The sequence below is a fragment of the Phascolarctos cinereus genome, unplaced genomic scaffold, assembly GCF_003287225.1.
Source record: "Phascolarctos cinereus isolate Bilbo 61053 unplaced genomic scaffold, phaCin_HiC Scaffold_4;HRSCAF=312, whole genome shotgun sequence".
In the NCBI taxonomy this organism is placed as follows: Eukaryota; Metazoa; Chordata; class Mammalia; order Diprotodontia; family Phascolarctidae; genus Phascolarctos; species Phascolarctos cinereus.
In genome coordinates this window covers 364,953,922-364,973,308 of record NW_027555847.1, presented here as the reverse complement: position 1 = coordinate 364,973,308, position 19,387 = coordinate 364,953,922, and the positions used below count along the sequence as shown (strand labels likewise).

Here is a 19,387-nt window from a genome sequence, read left to right as displayed (position 1 = left end):
TTGGCATAAAGTGAGTTACTTTTATATTGTAGTAAACAGTACTTTGTTGAATGACTTTTTGATGCCTGAAGTTATGGCTGTCTTAATTACATTTCTGTAACATGGTAAAGTGTTAGGGACTTTTAGATTTCAAGTAAAAAAAAAAAGTTGGTTCGGTTCAGATTCAGGGAACAACTACCATCAACTTCACTTAATTAAGTTATGTTTTCATATCAGTTTTAATAATTTTTTGTTGAAGCAGTTTTTTTTGGTTTATTGATTATTCAATTATAAAGTCCAGAAGGAAAGGGAAAATTACTTATTTAGTCTTCATATTTCCTTTGGTGCTTATCACAAAAATTTGTACTTAGTATGTGTTTGACATATACCACATTTAATTAAGAAATGATGTGTTTGACTTTTCAAAGATTTTGTGAAGTAACATCTCATTTTCTAGCAGGAGTCTAACCTTATCATTTTTTTTTGATAAGACTGAACAATTGTCTATCTATTGAAACTACAAACAAAATCCTAGCCAATGAGTTTGTTGTTAATTGTTAATTTTACAAATGTTAGCCCAAGTTCAATATTTCATGTGTATATATGTGCATAATATATGATACTTAATATAACAAAATTTTTACAGTGGCATAGAATATATGTCTGTGAAAATCTAATTGTTAAACTATTATTGATATACATTCATATGGAGTGTGGAAGTAATGTCTATTTGGGATTGCCATTTGGGTTTAAATTGTGACTAATCACTGAGCAAGTAGATTAAGTCCTCTGGTACACAGTTCTCTTATCTTTATAGTTAGAGTATTGTACCAAATCTCTTATAAGAAAGATCATAGTATAGTGGAGAGAGAGAGCTGGCCTTGGAGCTTGGGAAACCTTGGTTCAAATGCTGCCTCTAATGTATGACGTTTATGTGCTCCTGAGCAAGGCATTTAACCTCTCAGTTCTCTAGGTAACCCTTGTACGTTGCAGTTAAAGTACTAACCTGCTTTGACAGAAGGAATTGCTTATCTGGGAATTGCCTACATCAATGAAATCATGGGCCCCGTCTTAAAATTTTATGCCTACCTCACAGTGATTATTTTAAAATGGAGAGGTGTTTTTTTTTTATTATTAATATAGTCTTGAGTCAAGAACTCTTGTGAAAAATCAGTATACATGATTTAATAATAGTGAGTTTTAACTGACTAATAGCTGTCCACTTTGCTTCAGAAATTTTATGACTCATAGAAAGTGAATTTTATTCTTAATTTAAATATCATTACACAATTTTAGATATTATGGCAGAGTTGTCTAATAGTGCCTTTTTGTTATTTTTGCACTACTTGTCTTACAGGGTTTTTTATGAAGTGATTACTTTTCAAACCTTTAAAACTTTATATAAATGTCATTTTTAAGATTTAGAGTGATAATATATTTTGTATTCCTGGCTCTAAAGAAAAATAATTAATATCTGCATCCTAAGCATATGTGGCTAATGTTTTAAGTTTCCTTATTACGCATTAAACATATAGCTGAAAAATCTGAATGAATATGTATTTTTTTTCCCCACAGTTGTTTATCTGCCCTCCTGTTACTCGATTTTTTTATGGACGTAGGGATTGCTTCCATAAACTACTTATTCAAGGAGACTCTTCAGGAAGATTGTGTATTTGGAATGTACCAGACACACTTGAAAAACAGGAAGCTGCAGAAGGTAGTGGCAGTTCAGCTAATAAGATACACAAATAAGTATTTTTAAAAATATATTTTATATGTTCAAATACTGTCTTTTTTCTTCTTTTTATTATTTTTAAACAAAACACCTGAAGGATTGGAAATGACAACTTCAATTTGTTTACAAGAGGCCTTTGGTAAACTCACTCCTTGTCCTGCTGGAATTATAGATCAACTAAGTTTGGTTCCTAATAGCAACGAACCTTTGAAAGTTACAGCAAGTGTGTACATTCCATCCCATGGACGACTAGTTTGTGGTCGTGAAGATGGAAGCATAATTATTGTGCCGGCAACACAAACTGCTATAGTCCAGCTACTACAGGGGGAACACATGCTCCGGAGAGGTACTGAAGTAAAGTTTTACAATCTTATATTTTGAGAAGAATTATTAGAGATACTTCTTTAAAAACAAACAAACAAACAAACAAACATATGTTGACATAATGTGAAGCTTTGTGTCCTGTTGATATTTATAAAATGTTAAATATCTGACTTGACTTTGTTGTCTCATGCCTGGAGCATTATAGTAGACTTCTGGTTGGTCTCTCTGTCTCAGTGTCTTCCTGATGCAGTCTATCTTCCACTCCTCTGTCAAATTGATCTTAAAGCCCAGGTCTGACCATGTGAACTCTCATTTAATAAACTCTACTAGCTCCCTATTATTTCTGGTATCAAATATAAAATCCTTAGTTTGGCTTTTAAAATTCTTCATAGCCTGCCCTCCTTCCTACCTTTCCAGACTTCTTATATTTTACTGTTCCCCATTTCCTCTGTGGGCCAGGAGACAACAGTCTCCCTGTCATTTCTTACACAAAACACTGCATTTTTTGATTCTGCATTTTCGTTGGCTGTCCCTCATGTCTGGAATTCTCTCCTCCTTATCTCTGCCTCTTGATTTCCTTAAGTCTCAGTTAAAATCCTGCCTTCTACAAGGAGCATTTTCCCACCTCCTTTAATACTGGTGTCTTTTCCCTGAAATTATCTCTAATTTATCCTTAGTATGTTTGTACATAATTATTTGCCTGTTGTCTCTCCCATTAGACTTTGAACTCCTTGAGAGCAGGGGCTGTTTTTGCCTTTGTGTCCCCTGGCACATCATAGCTGCTTAATAAATCTTGCTGACTGGACTTGACTTAATAATTATTTTTGTTTCTGTTAATTTGATCAGTGTTTGAGTTAGTGCAACAAAAGAGCAATGGGTGAAGAATTTTAGATTAATATATGTAGAATCTACCACTTAATTTTTTGGGGTTATTTAAATTTAAAAAGTATGAATTATGGTATAATAATCCTTTGTAAGTTTAAACTAGGATTATTTTGTGTGTGTAAATAAATTAATGCATGTTACTTTTTGTTGAAAAACTTTAAGACTTGAATCTACCTCATTTTAAAAACAAAATCTCATTTGCAGGTTGGCCACCTCACAGAACTCTTCGGGGTCATCGGAACAAAATTACATGTTTACTATATCCTCATCAGGTCTCAGCTCGTTATGACCAAAGATACTTGATCTCTGGAGGAGTGGATTTCTCTGTCATAATCTGGGACATATTTTCTGGAGAAATGAAACATATCTTCTGTGTGCATGGTGGAGAGATTACTCAACTCCTTGTTCCACCTGAAAACTGTAGTGTAAGTTGATTATAAGAAACTACAATTAACATGGTAGTCATAGTTAAAGATAGTGCTGAGTCATATTGCCAAGTCATATTGCCAAAGGCAGATAAATGAATTTTCATTTGCAGATTAATTTAAGGAAAAAGTTCATGAAATTAAAAAAAATTATTTTTAAAGAATGTAAAAGCATTATCTAGTTGTCCTTTTTAAGCAAGTTAAATTTATTTACCATTGTGCATATCATTGTATAGGATGAAGACTTTTAGTTTTAACAGTGTTGAAGTACCATGTGTTTTTCCTTAGCATGTACCAGCTCGGTATGTCTTTATCATCTTTAGGTCATTCTCTGTTACTTCTTTTTTGTTTCTCTTCCCTTTCTGTTCCTTTAGCCAGCTTTCTGTTGAGGCTATTTTATATTAAAAAAATGTTATATTTACCTTTATTTTTGTATCAATTCTAATTAACTTCTAAGACATTTATGCAACTCCCATCCTCCCCCACAAATATATTATTTCAGTGAATGTTAGTAGAGGCCTTTTGAGGGCTGTTTTTATGATTTCCTTGACTTTGGTCTCTGTGCATTTATTGTGCTTGTTAACACAACTAGGATGTTTTAGAAACTACTAAGATAAGTCATCTAGAACTAGGACCTCTGCTTAAACTACAAATGAGGAGTAACTGCTATCTTCCTGAATGGAAGAGTGGGTTATATAGTAGTAACAGTGCCAGTGCTGGTTTTTATCCTTTTTTTTAAAATTCATGTAATATATGTTAAGTTGGATTATGATTGATACATAACATCAGTGTTCTTGCACTATGAAATCTAGGTTTCTAAAATTTCTTTCCTGTGTTGAAATAGTTTCTTTAGTTTATTTCACTAGCTCACTTTAGACTAGAGAAGAATAATCGCTATTTCCCAGGTTCCTTTTAAAGGTTTATGAAATGAGAATCTTAAAAATTTTGATATATTTTTCAAAGCTCATAGAATTCTAGAGCTAAAAAACTCCTTTTGTTAATTGCTGAATGTTCTTTAGATTTCTGATTTTTTTCCCCAGTATTTAATCTCAGCCACCAGAGTACTGGCCTGAGTCAGGCCCAGCCCAGAACATTTGTCTCACACCCCCAGACAGTGCAGAATGAATGGTTTTGATGATCCCCCAATTCGCTTTGTATGTAAGAGAAAATAGAATTTTTTTTTGGGGGGAGGGAACTGTTTGTTTCAAATTAGTGTAGTTGTATAGAAGAACATGGTATACCAAATAACTATTAGTAAACTTAACATTTAAAAAATTTTTTAAAAGAATTTTTTAATTTTTAGTTTTCAACATTCATTTCCATAAGATTTTGAGCTTTAAATTTTCTCCCCCTCCCTTTCCTCCCTTTTCCCCAAGATGGCATGTAATCTAATATAGGATCTACTTATACATTCATATTAAGCATATTTTCACATTAGTCATGATGTGTAGAAGAATTAGAAGTAATGGGAGGAACCACGAGAAAGAAGAAATAAAACAACAGAAGAAAAGGAGAGCAAATAGTATGCTTCCATTTGCATTCAGACTACGTGGTAAAACTGAACATTTTTTGAGGTGCCTTTTTTCTTGTTCTTAACTAGTATGAGAAAATATTGATTAAAGTTAAGTTAAAGTTAAAAATTAAAGATAACCACCTCTATGACAAATGATATTTTACAAGTAGAAGAACAATCGCTAAGTTCATGATTTAATAGTTTTAAAGTGTAGTTCGGATGCTTAAAGATCAAAACATCTAGTTGATGGGAGAAAAAAGGCTAAGAAGACAATTTGAGTTTTTGCTTAATATTTAAATGCCTATTCTGTTCTGTGTTTCAAAGCTTACCACATTATATACTATTGACTAAATCATATGCTTTGTACACTACCGTAATAAACTCATCCTAATCAGGTTTTTAGTGACAGTAGTAGGTGTGTAATTTTGGAGGTGATAGTAGTTTAGATGCCATGTACATTTCTACCAGTATGAGTGGAATTAATACTTACTCCCATCTTAGATATTTGCACTGTCAAGATGCTAACCTCTCCTTGGCATGGAAAAACAAGCATATATGATGATGTAGACACGTAAGTCTTTAGTTATATTTTGTGTGCAACAGTGTATGTTTTACCCTTGAGGATACAGCAGCTCAGTTCTGATGAGAAGACAGAATATGTTTGTTCAGGTTCTCCAAAGAGACCATCTCCTGGACTTTTGAAGTCAAATGCTAAAACAATGTCTGTGGAGGGGAACAGCTTATTCTTGACTATCCTACATTTTTCTTTTTATACTTTCTTCTGGGGTACTATCTCTGTAGTATCTTGTTTTCTGACTTTTTTGATTTGTGGTTTAAGGTTTTTTTTTCACTTTTGTTGGCATATGTGGTGTTCCCTTGTCATGTAGCCTAGACTCATGAAGGCCTTTTTGGAACTTCTAATCTTTTTTCTGAAATGTCAGAAACAGTACCTACTAAGCAGGTACTATCTAAATGTATTTCACTAAACAATGTATACATTTCTTTTGCTGGGAGGAAGGTTGATATTGGAATCTCTAAAAATGAGGATTTTGCCTTTAAGTTTAACATTTTGAAAAAAAATTAACAGAAATCTGTCATTTTTCAAAACCTCCCTTCTTTTTCCGTTAGATAAAAATAAAAATAAAAGAGAACCCTTGTAATAAATATGCATAGTTAAGCAAAACACGTTCTTGAATAGTCCACGTCCAAAAAACATATCTCAGTTTGCACTCCAAGTCCATCATTTCTCTGTCAGGAAATGGGTGGCATAAGTGATTATTAGTCCTGTGGTGTCATGGTTGGTTGTTGAGTTGATCTGGGCCAAGTCTTTTGAAGTTATTTGTCTTTACATCATTACTGTTCTCCTGATTCTGCTTATTTCACTCAAGATCAATTCATATAAGTCTTCTTAGCTTCTTCTGAAACTTTCCCTTTTGTCAAATTTTTTGAAAAAAAAATTGAGTTTTTTTTCCTCAAGTAACAAGCATTTTAATTAATCTGTATCTCCTGCTATACCCTTCCTACCCCAATTGAGCAAATTAAAAAAACAAAACAAAACAAATCCCTCAATACAGATCTAGATAATCTGCCAAAACAAATTACCACATTAGCTGTGTCTGAAGATGTCTGTCTCTTCATCTAAAGTTCATCACTTCTCTTTCATGTAAGTAGTATGTTTCATCTTTGTTCTTTTTGGACTTGTGGTATATCATTACATTGATCAAAATTCTGAATATTTTTAAAGGTGCTTCTCTCTTTAATGCTATTATCCTTGTATATGTTGTTCTAATTCTTCATACTTTGCTGTTCTTCAGTTCATAAAGACCTTCAAAAGTTCTCCAGTTTCTTCTGAAAAGGTCCATTTCATCATTTTTGTTGCACTATAATATTCCAATTATACACTACAGTTTATTTAGCAGTTCCCTAATACATACCCCCTTTGTTTTTAATTTTTGACTACTACAAGAGATGATAAAATATTCTTTTACATATAGATAATTTTCCTCTTTCTTTGATTTCTTTGGAGGTGTAAAAAGGACAGATTCATAGTTCCATCAGTAGTGCACTAATATACCCATTTTCCCACAGTCCTTCCAGCAATTGTCATTTTCCTCTTTTGTCATCTTTGTCAATTTAATAGCTTTGAGGTGGAACAGCAAAGTTTCTTTACTTTTTTTTAATGTTTAGTAACTTAGAGTGTTTAGTGGTTGCTGATGGCTAGGATTCCTTTCTTTGAAAATTGCGAGTTCATGAGTTTTGTCTGTTTATGTTTTGGGGTGGTTCTTAGCCTTGTAAATTTGAATCTGTTCCTTTATATCTTAGAAATGAGACCATTATCAGAGAATCTCAAAGATTTTTTTCACCAATTACCTGTTTTGGTCCAATTCTTGTTACATTATTTTTGTGCAAAAACTTAACTTTTACATAATTGAAACTTTTCATTTTATTGCGTGTGATAATAATAAATAATATTTGTGTGGTGCTTACTCTGTGTCAGGTACTCCTCTCTATCACTTGTTTAGTCATGAACTTTACCCATCCATAGATCTGAAAGAAGTAATTTCTTCCTTGCCACTCTTAATTTGTTTATGATGTGACTTTCTGTATCTAAGTTGTGTGTCCATTTGGATCTCATTTTGACATATAGTGTGAGGTATAGGTCTAAACCTACTTTTTGCTACATTGCTATCCAGTTTTCTCAGCAGTTTTTGTCAAATAGTGAGTCCTTCCCCCCGGTAACTAAATTTTTTGGGTTTATTAAATATTATGTTGTTGTGTATGTTTTACATCTAATCTGTTCAACCTCTCTTTTTTACCTTCATCATTTCTTATGGCACAGTAGTATTCCATTATATTTAATTTGTGTTCATTCCCATAACTTCCAGTTCTCTGCTACCACAAAAAGAGTAACTATAAATATTTTTGAACATAGAGGCCTTTTTCTTCCTTCTTTGGCAATTATTCATATTTTAAAAAGTGAGCTATTCAAATTTTACATAATGGAATGATTTCACAATTGACTTTAGAAGCCTTATTCAGACATTCCAATGCAGTACTTAATTACATAGCAAACATGGAAAGAATCTGTGATTTCTTTGTAGGAAGAGGGTTACGTGAGCCATAAAGAAGTAAAATGACATGTCCCAGAGTCTCACCACTAAAAGCTGCCTTTGGTGGTATTTGAACTCAGGTCTCAATGACTCCAAGCCTAGCACCCTACCCACTTTGTCACTGCCTCTTTCTAGTTCCATGTTAAATAAAAAACAATTTTCTCTTTTATTTTTTAAAAAATAAATTTATTGGTAAATTAATCATAAATTTTATAAATGTATAATGTGATATACAGTATTATTTGTTTTCCACAGGATTGATTACATCTGAATAAAAATTATTTGTAACTCTTTTCCACTAGAAATTTTATAGTTACAAGAAAAGTACAATTTAATGATATTGATCAATGATGAATGTCATTAGTTTTTCAATACCAACAGATTTTAATTTTTCATAATTAAACTGAAAACAAACATGTATTTTGGGTTGTGACTTTTTTTCCATTTCTTTTCTAAATAATAACTAATAATAATTAAAACTAGCATTTACATAGTGCTTTAAAGTTTACAAAGCACTTTAAAAATAGCTCATTTGATCCTCACAACAGCACTGGGAGATAGGTATTATTATTATCATCCTCATTTTACAGATGTGGAAATTGAGGCAGACAGTTGTTAAGTGACTTGCCTAGAGTCACATAGCTAATTAGTCTCTAAGACCGGTTTTGTACTCAGGTCTTCCTGACTCCTCGTATAACACTTTATGCATTGTCATCTAAATCAAAGACTTACAAAGGGAGAGGAATGCTGTACTTAATGTATGAAATTTTGTGCTTGAGTATACATATCATCTGTAAGAAATCCAATTGCTTCTCCTTCATTGAGGGATGCTTGTAATGTTATAGGCTCTTTCATTGTCAGGCAGTTGATAAATGCAGCACCCATCCATGACCAGGCAGTCAAAATGAAATGCTGACCCCTCCCTGGAGGAATGCTCTTTAAATTTCAACCTCCTCCTTTCCTATTCTACTTAATCCTGCTATCTTCAGTCATCCCCAGTTGTCAGGTATTTTTCTTTTGAGTGTGAAAGGCAGAATAAATAGTGAATAGAGAGGTGGTCTAGAATTCAGGAGGACCTGGGTTCAAGTCATATTTCTGACACATACTGTCTGAAATACCCTGGGTATAGCCTCACTTAACGTAATGTGTAAATTTTGAATTTATGGAACTAATTATTTTTAATGTTTCAATTTACTATAATAATTAGGCTGGAACATTAGAGAAAATATAGCATAACTTCTTTATTTTGAAGTTGAAAATGAGGCCTACAGATGTTAGGTGATTCCAAATATAGCCTTCTTCCACTGTATTGTTGTATACATGAAGATTGCTAAAGGATTATTTTATAGAGACTTTAATTTGTTTAAAGGTCTTTTTTTTCATTTTGAAGGAATAGTTTAGGAGTTTGTATTACTTTATTAAAATATAAAGTATCTTTTATATTTGTATATTTGGATTATTTTGGCTAATTTAATATTCTGATTAATTAGTAATTCAAGTCCCTCCCACACTGTTAGCTAGGTGGTGCCATAGTTTACAGAACGCTGGTCCTAAAGACAGAAAGTCTTCTTGAGTTCAAATCTAGCCTCAGACACTTAGTGGCTGTGTGACTGTGGGCAAGTCAGTTAACCCAGTTTGCCTCAGTTCCTCATCTGTAAAATGAGCTAGAGAAAGAAATGGCAAACCACTGTAGTATCTTTGCCAAGAAAACCTCAAATGTGGTCATGAAGAATCGGACACGACTAAAATGACTGAATAACACAACAGTCTACCACATGGATTAATTCAAATAATTAAAGTATAACAAAAAGCTCTTTAAGATGATACTAAACATACTTTTTTGATCTTTGATTCAGAAGGCATGTGAGGATATTGTAGTCCCAGAATTTTATTTGATAAACACTAGGGAGCCCTTGACAGTTTTCCAGCAGTGAAGTAATCTTTTTAGAGTTGTACATTAGAAGAAACAATTCTGGCCAGAGCTTGTGATGTTGAACAGAGGGGAAAAGGTGGGGATCCAAGCATGAACATGGAACAGGCACAGCTTAGTGGAAAGCACTTTGTGCTGGAATTTTAACATGAGTTCAGGTCCCAGCTTTTCCACTTATAGCCTGTGATACCGTGGGTAAATAACTTCTCCTGTGTTGGACTCAGTTTTTTCCTCTGTAAATTGAAGATATTACACAAGATCTCTGAGGCCCCTTCCAACTTAGTGATTGAAGTGAAAAAAAAAAACACTGTAGATACTTTACTTCCCTTCCCCCTATTACTTGAAAGAATATTTAGTGTTTGTTGGTTAATGGCATATTCAACTCCTCCTTCTCCCTCACATATCCCATCAGTTTCCAAATCTTGCCATTTCTCCTCCATAGTATGTTTTGCATTCAACCCATTGTCTTTACTCAGAGGGGCTACTCCCTTAGTTCTGACTCCTGTTACCCCATACCTAGATTATTCCAGTGATTGGTTTTCTTCCCTTAAGTTTCGGCTTAGTCCATCCTCCACTGCTAAATGGATTTTTCCTTAAACACCTTGGATTCCAGTGGTTGTGGGATCATACATAAGCTCCTGTATTTAGCTTTTAAAGTCTTTCACATCCCGGCCCAACCTATCATTCCATCCTTATTGTACATTATTTGCCGTTCTGAACACTGGAATCTAGCCAAACCAGCTTTCTCTTTATTTCTTCTCGTGCACAACCCTCCATTTCTTTTATTCTAGTCTGCCATGCAAGGAGCTTGTGTCTTCTCACCTCTGCCTGCTCCCAGGAGCCCTCTTTGTCTCCAAGACACAGCAATGGCACAACCTTCAGTCTTTACAGATTTCTGCTGCCCCTCCTCAAAATGACCTTGTATTTACCTACTCAGTATTTATTTGAATTTATTTTTCTCCTGTTTCTTCTGTATGTACTTACATGGGTACTTCTTGACCTCCTGGTTAGAATGTAAGCTCCCTAGATAGGATTGTTTCATTTAATGGCTTTATATCCTCTTTGCCTTAACACAGTGCTCCAGAGACACCAGTGATCTCTTCATTGTCAAATTTCAGCCCTTATCCTTCTTGACCTCTCTGTAGCCTTTGATAACACCAGTCCCCTCGATTTGATGACTGGTCTTGTTGTTTCTGCTTTCATAACTTATTTCAAAAATATACCCTTCTTTCTCTACTCCGACAGCTACCACTCTGGTGCAAGCCCTCATTACCTCATACCTGGACTGTTGCAGTGGCTTTCTGGTTGATCTCCTTGCCTCACGTCTCTTCCCACTTTGATCCATCATCCATTAAACTGCCAAAGTGATTTTCCTAAAGTGCAGTTCTGACTATGTCATTCCCCTACGTGTTACATTTCAGTGGCTCTCTATTACTTCCAGTATCAAATGTAAAATGCTTTGACATCTAACACCCTTCACAGCATTGCCTGTCTCCCTCCTCATCTCTGCCTTCTGGTTTCCCTGGCTTCCCTCAAGTCCCAGCTAAAACACCACCTTCTTCAGAAAGCCTTTCTCAATTCCTCTTAATTCTAGTGGCTTCCTTCTGTTGGTTATTTCCTGATTTTTCTGTAGATAGCTTGTTTGTATATTTGTACATTGTTGCTTGCATGTTATCTTCCCTATTAGATTGTGAGTTCCTTGAGGGCAGAGATTGACTTTTGCCTTTCTTTATATGCTTAGCACTTAGCACAATGCTTGGCACACAGGTGCTCAATAAATGCTTATTGACTTACTGACTATCTTGTATGTATAGTTGTTTGCATGTTATCTCTCCAATTAGAGTATGAGCTCTTTGAGGGCAGGAATTGTTTTTGCTTTTGTATCCCCAGTGCCTAGTACAATGCCTGGCACATAGTAAGCACTTACTAAATGTTTGTTGACTGACTGACAGTGCCTGGTATAGAGTAGATGATTAGTAAATATTTGTTGATTGGTTGGTTGATACATACTGCTTTTCAGAAAAGATAGTTAAATCCTTAAATGGATCTGTGATTTCATCTGTTTAGAAGTTCTCTCTGTCATGCAGGTCTCCGCTCATCAAAATTTACACATTCTGCAGGAATCTTGTCCATGAACCATCTGGTGGCCCAGGGAATAAAGCTCTGGGCCTGGAGTCAGGATGCAACCTCAGACACTTACTAGCTGTGTGACCCTAGACAAGTAACTTAAACTTATGTTTGCCTCAATTTCCTCAGCAGTTAAAATGGGAATAATAATAGCACCTATCTTAACAGGCCTCTTATGAGGGTCAGATGAGATATTAGTAAAAAGTGCTTAGCTCAGTGCCTGGCACAAAGTGAGTGCTATATAAATACCTATTTCATTCCCTTTTTCTCATAAGTTTGCCAGAAAGGCTCTATCCAAAAGAGCTGGAGACTTTCTTTTTTTTTGCATCATCATCCTCATCATCCTCATCCTCATCCTAATCATCATCTCTAGCTTTTCTGTGGTACCTTGTTTGCTGAACACTTTACATATGTACATACATATCCTTTCACTAGAATAACAGAGCAGGACTCTGGTTGTCTGTTTTCTCTCACCTTCTTCCTGTTACTAGGCCATCTTTTTCTATAATACATTTCCCTCACAACATCTTTTACATCTGTTCTTTGGAGTTTCTTATTGATTGTATGTTGCAGTCTGCTCACACCTGCTGTACACCTCTTCATGGCATTCTTTGTGACATTAATTTTCACTTCTTTAAAGAGGCTTGTATTCTTTGGCTTGCAACCTGATAACAATGTAATAGACTATTGGTATGAAAAGAAGACCCTTTATTTCTGGGAGATGCTTGATGTCTTTGTGTTTGTGTTTGTATTTTATCTTAGGTTCAGTAGAAAGCTGTTCAAGTTTTTTTTTCTTTTTCCCTCAGCTAGGGGAGTAACCTTGTGCCTTAGATAATTTTAGCAGTTGTATGAGCCATGAACCCAATTAGAACATATTTACAGTTGTCTGGGGAGAGACAGATCAGTGGAACAAGATCACAGAGATTTAAGAACATAAGATCAAGGATTCTACTAGAAGGGTTACTTGGTAAAAAGGAGAATCATCATTCTTTGAGACCAGAGGTTAGGAGAAGGGTATGAGTGTTGACATAGATGTGGGTTTGAAGGGTTTGAAGTGTGGTGGGGGACAATAAATGAGGGAGCTTATTCCAGAATGTCTTTTTCTTCTTAGAAAAGTCAATTCATGAGTTTTCTTAGTTAAAATCTTCTGCTAAGAGAGGGGAATCCTGTGGGGCTTGGGTATTTGAGCTTCCATTGGAGAGCTTTGAAGAGAGAGTAGAAGGTTTGGAATAGCTAATATATGCTATAATGGGAACCAGATTGGACACCAGTGAAAGGTTTGCTCTGCCTTAATGAGGGACCAGCAGAGAGTTAGGTAACATGAATCTTTTTTGTGGTTTAGTCAGCATAGTTTCATGTTTTCCTTCAGTATTGCTTGGTTGTTCAGGAGTATGAATAGACAAGGCAGATGGGGGGCTTGGAGAGATGTGCAGGCCTCCTGCAGCCACCCGTTTCCCACTTGCCACCTGCCACCTAGCTGTTTCAGTGCATTGAAATACCCTTGCCAAGGGGTGATTAAGGTAATGTGATTACAGTAGAACTTTTTAAAGGCTTTTGAGAAGTTTAGTGGAAAATATGTTGAAGATGTGGTTTTGGAGTGATATATGGATTTAAATAATTCATTCTATTATTCTCAGTCTTCATTTAGCATGAAAGATTATTAGTTAAAGAGAATTTTTTTCCTGCTACAATAATTTTATTCTATTAAATATTTAAAAATGTAATGGTTTCAAGAGATATTTTATACCAAGACTATACTTAGTATTGGGGGGAGGATGGTGGGACTTCATTGCTTATACTTTGATTTTGAAATAATTTTTCTTTTCATTTATTCTCCCCAAGCGTTTTTTGGGAGGCAAGGAGGATAAAGAAGAAGGGCAGGGGGAGTAGTTGTTATGACTAAAGCTCACTAACTGTACCCACATATAAATCCAGAAGAGGGCTCCATGGATTTATGAAGATGTAAGCATGTCAGTTGACAACTGGATATGTGTGAATATGTGTATCTACTTTCCTCCAAAAAAGCGTTAAGATTTAGTTAGGAGGTTCAAGGCATTTGGTTGTTGCAAGAGACAGAAATGTAATAGCAAGCAATGAGATGTATATACCAATGTGTAGAACATGAAACAGATACAGTGGAAAGAGGGCTGGATTTGGAGTCAGGATCTTAGTTCAAATCTCATCCCTGCCTGTGACCCAGAGCAAGTCACTTAGTCTCTTTGGGTTACAGTTTTTTCTTCTAAAGGGGATGGATTATTTGACTTCAAGTCACTTTCCAGTTATAAATCTATGAGCTGTGATTTTCTTTAGTTTAAAAAAATTTATTTTATTGTTTAATTAAAACTTTTTCCAATTCATCCAGAATTATTGTCTTAGAAGGGAATTTCATCTAACTTCCAGCTTGGGCAACTAGGTAGCACAGTGCATGAGAGTGCTGGGCCTGGAGTTAGGAAAATTCCTGTTTCTGAGTTCAAATCCAGCTTCAGATACTTCTAGCTGTGTGACCTTGGGCAAGTCACTTAACCCTGTTTGCCTCAGTTTCCTCATTTGTAAAATGATCTAGAGAAAGAAATGGCTCCACTCCAGTATCTTTGCCAAGAAAATCCCAAAAGGGGTCATGAAGCATTGGATATGACTGAAAAATGACTGAACAACAACTCGAGTTAAGGGAGATTTATGAAATTCAAATGTACTTGTGAAACACAAATAATCTTCATTTATTCTCTGAATTTTTACTCAATTCACACTGTCTCAAGCCAAATAATATATTGGTAATATAAATATAAGCACAAATTTATTCTTCTTTATTATAGACTTTGGTTGTGTTTAGCATCTATCATAATGTTTTCTGTCTATGAGGGTGAGGCTGAAAAGATCAGTTGAACTAAGACACAAATAATTTTTCCACTGTATGTATAAGAATGTTTTACTTTGTAATTAAAAGGAATAGTACTGAGATATCTGTCTCTCTATCTATCTCTCTATCTCTCTATCTCTCTATCTATATTTTAAATAAAAAGATAATATTCTCACCTTTGGTAAAATTATTCCAATGATGCTACTGCAGAAAGTATTTTTTGGACTTGTAGAATTATTTTCAGAGCTTTGTCATTCTTTTGGCTATTTTTCGAGTTGCAACTTTTTTTTTTTTTGTGAGGCAGTTGGGTTAAGTAACTTGCCCAGGGTCACACAGCTAGTAAGTGTCAAGTGTCTGAGGTCAGATTTGAACTCAGGTCCTCCTGACTCCAGATCCAGTGTTCTATCCACTGCACCACCTAGCTACCCTTCTTTTGGCTATTTTTGATGGTGACAAATCTGTCCTTTGAGGGTGGATTTGAGTTTTGAAATAGTCAAAGGTCATTTGGATCACAGTGTAGTGAATAAAATAGGAGATCAAGCTGATTATCCTTGGTCTTAATCATATGAATTACAGAGGCTGAATGTCTTTTCTTATAAATAGGGTTTGAGTAAGTTCCAGAAAGAGAATTTCAAACATATTTTTAGTAAGGGTAATATTGAAATTCGAAATAAAATTGATATTAGTAGTTTTTTAAGCTGATTACTTTGAAAGGCAACACTTATTTGGGACTAATAGGTGGCTTAGTGGGTAGAATCCCAGGCCTGGAGTCAGGAAGACCTGAGTTCAAATGTGGTCTCCAACATTTACTAACTGTGTGACTGTGGGCAAGCCACTTTACTGTGTTTGCCTTAGTTTTCTCATGTATAAATGAGCTGGAGAAGGAAATGGCATACCATTCCAGCATCTTTACCAAGAAAACCCCAAATTGGGTCGCAAAGAATTGGACATGAATGAAACCACTGTACAAGTCTTGATGTATGGATTAAAGAAAATTAGACTCTCTAGTCAGTCTTCAGAATATTCAAAACATTACCTTTTTGAATTTTTTTCAATCATTGAAAATCTGCTTCAGCTCACCCTGCCCACCTGCCCTGCCCTGAAACTTGAGAAAGAAAGAAAACAAAAAAAATCACAAGCAAAATAATGCAAAACAAATTCCTACACTGACCATGTTTAAAAAAAAAGTTTTATTCTGCACTTTGAGTTCCTTACCAGTCAGAAGGTAGAGAGCATGCTTTATCATCATTGTCTGGAGTCAGGATGGGTCATTATGTTAATCAGAATTCCCAAGTCTTTCAGAGTTGTTTGTATTTACAAAATTGTTTTATCAGATAAATTATTCTCTGGGTTTTGCTCTCTTAATTTTCTTTTCTTTTTTTTCTTTTTTCTTTTTTTTTTTTGGCTAGGCAGTGGGGTTAAGTGACTTGCCCAGGGTCACACAGCTAGTAAGTGTTATGTGTCTAAGGTCAGATTTGAACTCAGGTCCTCCTGAATTCAGGGCCTGTGCTCTATCCACTGCACCACGTAGTTGCCCCTGTGTTTTGCTCTCTTTACTTTCCAGTTCCTATGTCTTCCTAGGTTTCCTTAAACCATTCCCTTTATTATTTCTTTAAGCAAAATAGTATTCCATCACTTTCATTTACCATAGCGTATACAACCAATTGATGGGCAACCTCTCAATTTCTAATTCTTTGCTACTGCAAAAAAGAGCTGCTGTAATTATTTTTGTACATCTTTCAGACTTATTTTGTTTATGACTAATCTCTCTCTTAATCTACCCTTCTTATTTTCTCCTTCTTTTTTTCCCTTTACCTCCTGTTTTCCTGTTGTGTGAAAGTTATTTCTGTACATGTGTGTATTTGTATTCTTCTCTTATTTGAGCAATTCAGATAAGTGTGAGGTTTAAATGTCATCTGCTTTCCTGTCCATTTCTTCTTGTTTGCAGGGATATCTACTTGTGCACCTTGATTATGTGAAATAATTTTCCTTATCCTTTCTCTTCCTCCCTCTCCATCACCACTGCTTCCTGGGTATTCATCTTTCTCCCCCTCTTTCCATTCTTCTTTTAAGATCATCAAAACATAATGGAACCATTCCCACACTCTCTAAGTAGAATCTCTTTGCAGTACGTGATGATGACAGAGTTTTGAGGACACAAGTTTATCCTTGTTTAGTTCCTTATGATTGTTTGCTCATGTTTCTCTTTTTATGTTTTCCTTGATACCTGTCTTTGTACTTTAGAATTTCTACACATATTTCATCAGGAATTCTTAGAAGTCTTCTGTTTCATTAAAGGTTCATTTTTACCCCTGTAGAATTATGCTCAATGTTACTGGGTAAGTTATTTTTCATTGTAAGTTTATATCCTTTGACTTTTGGTCATTCAACCAGGTAGCATTTAGTGAGTGCTTTCTCTGTGCCAGACATTGTACTAAGCTCTGAGGATACAAAGAAAAGAAAAACCAACCAATTGACCAAATAAAACCAAACCAAAACCAGTTTCTGCTTTCAAGGAGCTCATAAGTATAATGGGGTTAGATAATATTCAAATACCTGTGAACAAACAAGAAATTTACAGGATAAATTGGGGATAATCTTAGAAGAATCGTGCTGAGATTAAGCTAGAAAACGCTTCTTATAGAAAATGGGACTTTTGTTGAGACTTGAAGGCAGCCAGGAAAGCTGGCAGGCAGAGATGAGGAGGGAGAGAGACAGAGTTCCAGCATGGGGTACAGCCAGTGAAAATGCTCAGAGTTGGAAGATGTGTCTGAGGACTGGCCATTGTCTTTGGTTTTCAAAATATTGGAAAGGGGAATATTTTGCAATATCATAATCCAAGCTCTCTGCTCCTTTACGGTGGTACTTGTGAAATTTTGTGGGATCTTGTGTGGCTCCTCAGTAATTGAATTGTTTCTTTCTGACTGCTTATGGTATTTTTTTCTTTGATCTTGAGACTCTGGATTAATGTTCTGGGAATTTTCACTTTGAGAGATGACTAATGGATTTTTTCTGTTTCTACTTTGTCCCCGGTTCTAAAAGATCTAGACTATTTTTTATAATTTCTTTAGATGTGATATCTGGATGCTTGTTTTGGTTGCAGCTTTCCAGTAGTTCAGTGATTCTTAAATCATTAAATCTCTGCTCAAACTATTTTCCAAGTCATTTGTTTTTATTATGAGATACCTTACATTTTCTTTTCTTTTTTCTTTTTCGGTCTTTTCATTTGGTTGTTTTTAATACTTCTTGTTGTCTTATGGAGTCATCTTATCTTCTCTCTGGTCTATTCTCATTTTCAGGGACTTTGTTGCCTGGGTAAGTTGTGAGTTCTTTTTTTCTTTTCCTTTTTTGATAACCTCTTATGCCAACTATTAATTCTCCTTCTATTCTTTCTTCCAGAGCTCTCATTTATTTTTTGCTTCTTTCCACTAGTGCTCTCATTTTATTTGTAAAAATAGTTTAAAACTTTTTAAAGAAGCTCTTCATTTCTTGCAATTCCAGTTGAACTTTTGAATAAGTTGTGTTTTTCTTTGTGGCGTTGCTTGTAGATGTTTTGAAGTCACATAATAACTTTTTTAACGGTAGGATTCTTTTCTTTTCTTTTTTTTTTTTGTTTGTTCAGTCATCCAACCTACTTCCTGACTTTGGACTTTGTTAATTGACAGTTTGCTGGGTATGAGGGGAACATAAAGAACAGAGAAAGATAAAGAGTAGAATTCACATTCTGTTAAAATCCCCTTTGAAATGAATATTAACTGTTGAGGGCACCACCATCCTCCCAGTCTTCCAGGTTCAGCACCTTGATATCATCTTAAATTCCTTACTCTTAAGTACTCTATAGCCAGTCTCTTGTCTAATCTTGTTATTTTAGTTGACCTCACATCTCTAATATACATCTCCTTCTTTAGACTCACACAGTGCACAACTTAGTTTAGGCCTTCTTCACCCCTGGACCTCCCTGTAGTATGTACTAACTTCTTATTTGACCTCCCTACTTCAAGTCTTTTCCCGCTTTAATCCAGTCTCTGGCCTAGTCACTAAATGGGCATTGCCTCAGTCAAAGTAAGAACTCAGAAAGACCTTGCCTTAAAAAGTCCAAGGTCTCCCACTGCATCCTGGGCCATCTTCAGTTGTCTCTATCTGGCCACTGGACACAGATCTCTCTGAAGGTGAAAGTGAGACTGGTGACTTTGCACAGCCCTCCGTCACTCAAATCCAATTCACTTCCAATTCATGGCATCATCTTCTTGATGTGGTCCTCTTTGAGAATGAAGAATATACCACACACAACCTGCACAGTTGTGAAAGGCACCTTCCTAAAGCATAAGTTTGGCCATGTCACCTGCCATCTCAAAAAAACTCCAATTGCTCCCCGTTACTTCTTTTTTCCCCCCAATTACTTCTAGGATCAAATATAAACTCTTCTGTTTGTCATTTAAAGATCTTCTTGGCTGCCTCTTTCATGTACATTACTTTCTCCCACATAACTCTGCAGTCTAACC

The 19,387-nt window shown here is 35.2% G+C and overlaps 1 protein-coding gene across 2 annotated transcripts in view; it reads left to right on the top strand.

The window, feature by feature from the left end:
- WDR7 (WD repeat domain 7) overlaps positions 1-19,387 on the top strand; it is a 462,409-nt gene that overhangs the window by 51,769 nt on the left and 391,253 nt on the right. For both annotated transcript variants that reach the window (XM_020994630.2, XM_020994621.2), the window contains exons 10-12: positions 1,555-1,696; positions 1,812-2,060; positions 3,128-3,348. In XM_020994630.2, coding sequence (XP_020850289.1) covers positions 1,555-1,696; positions 1,812-2,060; positions 3,128-3,348 — 612 coding nt within the window. The remainder of the gene's footprint in view (positions 1-1,554; positions 1,697-1,811; positions 2,061-3,127; positions 3,349-19,387) is intronic.